The 6,092-nt window shown below is 44.1% G+C and overlaps 1 protein-coding gene across 1 annotated transcript; it reads right to left on the bottom strand.

Annotated features, from left to right (window-relative positions):
* Positions 1–4,286: 4,286 nt before the first annotated feature.
* LOC141812107 (uncharacterized) lies at positions 4,287–6,092 on the bottom strand. The gene has a single exon (XM_074700154.1). The coding sequence runs from the start codon at positions 6,090–6,092 to the stop codon at positions 4,287–4,289; it is 1,806 nt and encodes a 601-aa protein (XP_074556255.1).

The following is a 6,092-nucleotide window of genomic DNA, read 5'->3' as shown; positions in this document are numbered from 1 at the left end:
CCTGGGCATCAAGTCTCCCTACCACAGCCTGAAGCGAGTCCTCCACTCTGGTCAACATCTGGTCAGTGGTCAGTGGAGGAGGTGGAGCAGGTAGATCTAGAAGCTCAAGAAGCTCCTCTAGCTCGGCTCCAATGTCTATGTTGGGTGCTGGCTCGGGCTGAGGCTGAATCTGGGGCTGAGGTGGATGCCTCCAGGAAAGTCTCCCCTCATCATCCACTGCTACACCACCTAGAGCTAGATTTCTAGAACCTATATAATCAAAGTCACCAAGTGGTAGAATATCATCAATAGTGGTATCTACCCCTAGTGAGCCTAGCAATCCTGTTAAAATGTGACAGTAGGGCATGTGGACTCTCCTACTGGTCACTACAGAAGATGCATAGAGGATGGTGTGAAACATGAGTAGGCCTAAGTCTAAATCTAATCTATGAATAAAAGCATATAGCAAAAATGAGTGAAAGAGTCTCATCCGAGTGAGATCCCTAGTGGCAAGGGGCAGAATGCAAAGGATAACAACCTGATACAAGATATAGTCCTGTATCCGGAGTCTACCGGAATGAAATGATACAAATCCAGGAGCTCGATCCTTTTGGAAGAAGTAGGTATGCATGACATCAAGGGTAATGTCAGAATAAGGATCACCAAATGGTAGATCCGTAGATGGGTATACTATAAATGTAGACTGAGAGGGACGGAAGCCTACGAATGTACTAATCATGGATGCAGTGATGGTGATGTCCCTCTGTCCGACACGGGTGGTGAATGATAAGTCATCTATTTGGACTAGGTTGTTTTACAACTCGGCACACAATGTAGTGTTGGCCGCGATCGTACAAAACACTAGTCTGTCTAAGTGGTAGTGGTCTATGACCTGCATGGACAATGCACATGATCGTAGTAAGAACCCTCTATCTAATGATCTACAGGATAATGGTAAAAAGGATAACTCTTAAAGCCTAAGTCTCAACTCATCTGTGGGAAATCTAGGATCAGTAGAGGGGGTCCTAGAGGGTCCAGCCTCATGGCCTCTCCTATGTCATCTAAACACAATATTTTAACGTTTTAACAGAATAGTAAATTCTAAAATTAATAACTTGGGAAGAGTTTAGGGTTTACTTGGGCATTTTGGTGCTAGAAGATGATTCCTGTGGACCTAACGTGCTTCACACGGCTTGGAAAAGGGAGTAAAAAGTTGATTTAGAGGTTTTTTGGAAGTGGGACCGCGCGGTCTGTTTTATAACCGCATTCAAGTCGACTCAAGTGGACTTAAGTCGACTTGAGTTGGCGGTGAGAGTCGACTCAACCTTGGGTCGAGTCGACTTGAGTCAGTGGAACGACATTTTCATGAGAAAATTTAGCGCCATCTTTAGGATTGGCTCAGGTCGACTTAACTATTCGTTCGAGTCGACTTGAGTCAGTGAAGTGACTGTTTTTGCGGAAAACACTCAGGTCAACTCAACTGTTTGGTCGAGTCGACTGGTTCGCGTTATTAATGAGTAGAATTAATTGAATTAAGCCAAATAAATTTTATTTAAGGGTTAAAAGTTATTTACATAAGATTTCAAATTATGTGTTTAAGTTTTGAAGCTTAAGTAAGATTAATTATTGTATTAAGGTTTGAAACTTAATTTAGATTAATTATCATTATTAGTATTAGGATTTTTGAAAATTAATTAAATTATTTAGATTAAAAATTAATTAAATTTAAATTATTGAGATTGACTATGATTTAATTAAGATTATTAAGAAGTGTTATGGTTTGACAATTAAATTTAGAAAATTAATTGAAGTATCAAGTTTTGAACATTAAATTTAGAAAATTAATTAATAAAATATTTTAATTAATTAAGATGTTTAAATTATTTAATTAAGTAATATTTATTTGGTTTGTTGAGTTTATTTAGAAGATTATTACCTAATTCATCTCATCCAAGTCTAAGTTTATAAGTAGTTGATCTTATGGGTGTTGTGAGATGATTTTACAGATTTTATCTTTGTTTATTATTTGAGGTATCTATATTTGATTAACCTTGAGTTAGATTCAGGTTTAATCATCAATCAATTAAGTCCACATTTCAAAAATTAGTTTCCAGGCAGTGGCGAGGCACAGAGGTCTTCTTGGTTATCGAAGCAACGACCAAATTCTAAGATAAAATTAATTTAAGAAATTATGAACTTAACTAATTTATTGATAAACCTTGGTCTAACTAGTCTAGGATGTGGCGAGGTAGCTTCTGCCAGTTTGGTTTGATTAAATGAATCAAGTCAGGTACTCCTTACCCTTCTTGACCACTTAACCCAAACCTCCCTAACGTACTATCATCTCGCCCCACCCCTAGTATTAGGTTGGCAAGAATTAATCAAACAGTTAGTCATTATTCTAGCCTAAATTTTCTATTGCTGGAAAGTAAAAAACTAATTTAAACATGTTATCAAGCAATGTATTTTGGATCCCCCAGGATCGTGCCCCTTATTGGGTTGGATCAAGTAGACCTGATCCTTAGGGACCTAGTATTAGTTTAGTCCAATTGGATTAACCAAGTTAAACTTAGGAACTCACACTCGGACTCTAGTTTGGTTATGTGTTCTATGTGTTAATGACATGAATGATCTATATTTATTTGAATATCCAATACCCGATCGGTTGTATCCAGCCTTCTGTGATCCAAGCATCATATCTAGGTACTTGGTTCCAGAGGTGAATCGCTCAAGCGATAGTCTGAGTTCACCTACTTGGGTCTTCAGTTGGGAATTTTCTTCCTCGAATTGAACTTGAGTCGAATCCTCAACTGAGTTGACCTGAGTTGGTGGCTCAGTGTTGACTTTCTCCTTGAGGGGTACTAACTCCTCTTAGAGCGATTAAACCAAGGCACTAGATTTAGCTAAATTTTTTTGTTAAACTAATTATTATTGACAATAATCTTTCGTTACTTACAATGGGGGTCAAACCTTCTGAACTGGATACGGATCCGTGGCTTTCATCGCTATCCAAGTCGCTATCACTCAGGTTCGATTCATCTTGAGCTGGAAGGGCAAGAAAATTGGTCGTTGTCGGTTCCTCATCTGACTCTTCGGAAGACAACTCGTCCCAAGTCGCCTTGAGAGCTTTCTTTCTGGTCCTCCGGTCTTTCTTCTGATTCAGGCAGTCGGCTATGAAGTACCCTTTTCGACCGCACCCGTAGCACTTCATTTTAGTCTTGCCGGTGGATGGTGGTTTCGTATTGTTGACGACCTTCTTGATTTTTGATCGTCTTATTCCGCGCTTCTTCCAGACCCGAATATGAGCTCGATCCCGACTATGTCCGAGTCGAAAAAGGGTGAACCCTGAAAAGGGCAATTGTTGATGGAGCAGGTCCGACACCTGAATTCGAGCTCGATCCCGACTATGTCCGAGTCAGGAAAGGTTGATCTTGAGGATCGAAAAAGTGAGGCTTTGAGGAGACGGGAACAATGTCGCCTAAAAAAATGCTTCTATTGTCATGAACATTTACATTGAAAAGTATAGAGAAGATAGAGAGAGGAGAGATTCTCTGGGAGTCATCAAGTTCGGTAGGGGCGTAGTGAGTGGCGTTCCACGGTCTTATCAGTTCCTTGCCAAAGGAGTCGGACAGATAGTAGGCGCCAGAACTTGTTTTCTTGACGACTCGATACAGTCCTTCCCATGGCGGTTCGAGCTTGCCGACATCTCCCACCAGCTTGACTTTCTTCCACACCAAGTCACCCACTTGAAAAGCTCGAGGGATAACTCGCCTGTTGTAGGTGCGGCACATGCATTGCCGATAAGCTGTTAGCCGAGTGGTAGCTTTGTCTCGGGCTTCGGAGACAAGGTCCAATTCCATGAGTCTGCGACCACCATTGTCATCATCGTAGCACTGTCGCCGATCCAACTCGACCCCTATCTCCATAGGAACTACTGCTTCTCCGCCGTACACCAAGTGGAAGGGCATCATACCAGTGTTTTCTCTTGGCATGGTGCGTTAAGACCAGAGGATGCAAGGCAATTCTTCCACCCAGCTACCTCCTTCGTGATCGAGTTTGGTCATTAGCCCGCGCACTATCTCCTGGTTGACGACTTCGGCTTGTCCATTGGCTTGTGGGTACGCTACCGAAGTGAAGGCCTGCTGAATACCGAGTCCCTGGCACCACTCTTGAAGTTTCTTTCCTTGGAATTGTCGCCCATTGTCCGAGATGAGTCGGTGCGGAATGTCGTATCGGCACACGATGTTTTTCCACAGGAATTTGATCACTGATTCTTCTGTGATCCTTGCTAACGCCTTGGCTTCTACTCACTTAGAGAAGTAATCAATGGCGACCAACAGGAACTTCTTTTGTTGTGGCCCAATCGGGAAGGGTCTGACTATGTCCATTCCCCATTGGTCGATGGAACATGAAATGGTTGCTGCTCTCAGCTGCTCAGTCGAATGCTTGCTGAATGACTGGTATTTTTGGCAGTGAATGCAAGTTGCTACAAGCTTGGCCGAATCCGCCTGAAGAGTCAGCCAAAAGTATCCGGCGATAAGAACTTTCCGAGCCAAAGATCGGCCTCCAAGATGATTGCCACAACAGCCTTGATGGGCTTCCCTCATTACGTAACCTACATCTTCGGGGCCAAGGCACTTGAGCAACGGCCGGGAGAAGGTTTGCCAATATAATTGATCTCTGATCATTGTGAACCGGGAAGCCCTCCTTTTGAGGAGGAGCACTTGATCCGGATCTGATGGTGTTTCACCGGTCGGGAGGAAGGTGAGTATTGGAGTCCTCCAATCGTTCAGCTCGTTAGAACCGGAAGACTGGTCTATCTGCACCACCAATGCCACTTGGGTGATTGGTTCTTCATCCGCCCACTCGGTAACGGAGCTAGCCATTTGGGCTAGTTCGTCAGCTTTGCAGTTCTCGGCTGGGGGAATCTTCTGGAGGCAGACTTCTTGGAATTCTACCTTCCACTTTATAAAGGCCGCCACATATCTACGGAGCCGATCATTCTTGATCTCATAACTTCCCTCCACTTGTTGAGACACCAGCTGAGAGTCAGAGTAGAGTTGTACTCGAGTCACCCCCATCCGTCTGGCTGCCTGAAGACCAGCGAGAGCGGCTTCGTATTCAGCTTCGTTGTTCGAGGCTTTGAAACTGAGCCGTATGGCAAGCCGGATCTCCTCTCCCTTTGGAGAAATCAAGAGTACACCGACTCTGCTTCCTTGTTTATTGGAGGATCCATCCACATATACTTTCCACTCTTCCTCCAATTCATTTTTGGGAACCTCAGCGAGGAAGTCGGCCAATGCTTGAGCTTTGATGGCCGCGCGGGATTGGTATTGAATGTCGTACTCATCGAGCTCAACTATCCATTTGATGAGTCGTTTGGATGCCTCAGATTGAGTGAGCACTCGTCTTAAGTTGTTGTTGGTTAGCACTGTGATTGGATGGGACAAGAAGTGGGGTCGGAGACGTCGAGCCGATAGGACCAAGATCCATGCTAGTTTCTCCAAGCTGATGTATCGGGTCTCGGCATCTTTCAGCAAGTGACTGTAGAAATAGATGGGATGTTGACTTTGCCCCTCATTCTTAACTAGAACCAAGCTGACGGCTGAGTCGGTAGTGGATAGGTACATCCACAACGGTTCGCTAGGAAGAGGTTTTGCAAGTCGGGGAAGCTGAGTCAGGTAAGCTTTGAGTTCTTCAAAAGATTTGTTGCATTCGGCATTCCACTCGAACCACTGAGCTTTCCTTAGAATCTTGAAGAAAGGTAAGATGTGTTCTACCGACCAGGAGATGAATTGGGACAAAGCTGTAATACGCCCGACTAGCCTCTGAGCTTCCCTAAGGTTTCGAGGGGGAGCCATTTGCGTCAGAGCTTGTACTTTCTCAAGGTTAGCCTTGATCCCCCTCTCGGTCACTATGTACCCGAGGAACCGGCCGACTCGGACACCAAATAGGCACTTAGATGGATTCAGCTTGAGTCCATATCGACGGAGGGTATTGCAAGCCTCCTCTACATCGGCTATAAGGGTTCCTCCCCGAGTCGTCTTTATCAGTATGTCGTCGACATACACTTCAATATTTCGGCCCTGCTGATGCTGGAACACTCGGTCCAT

This window comes from Curcuma longa, chromosome 18 (assembly GCF_044706935.1).
Source record: "Curcuma longa cultivar G26 ecotype Majalengka, Jawa Barat chromosome 18, ITB_CL_G26_1.1, whole genome shotgun sequence".
NCBI lineage: Eukaryota > Viridiplantae > Streptophyta > Magnoliopsida > Zingiberales > Zingiberaceae > Curcuma > Curcuma longa.
Note: the sequence above shows the minus strand (reverse complement) of the source record. Positions and strands in the feature narration are given on the sequence as shown.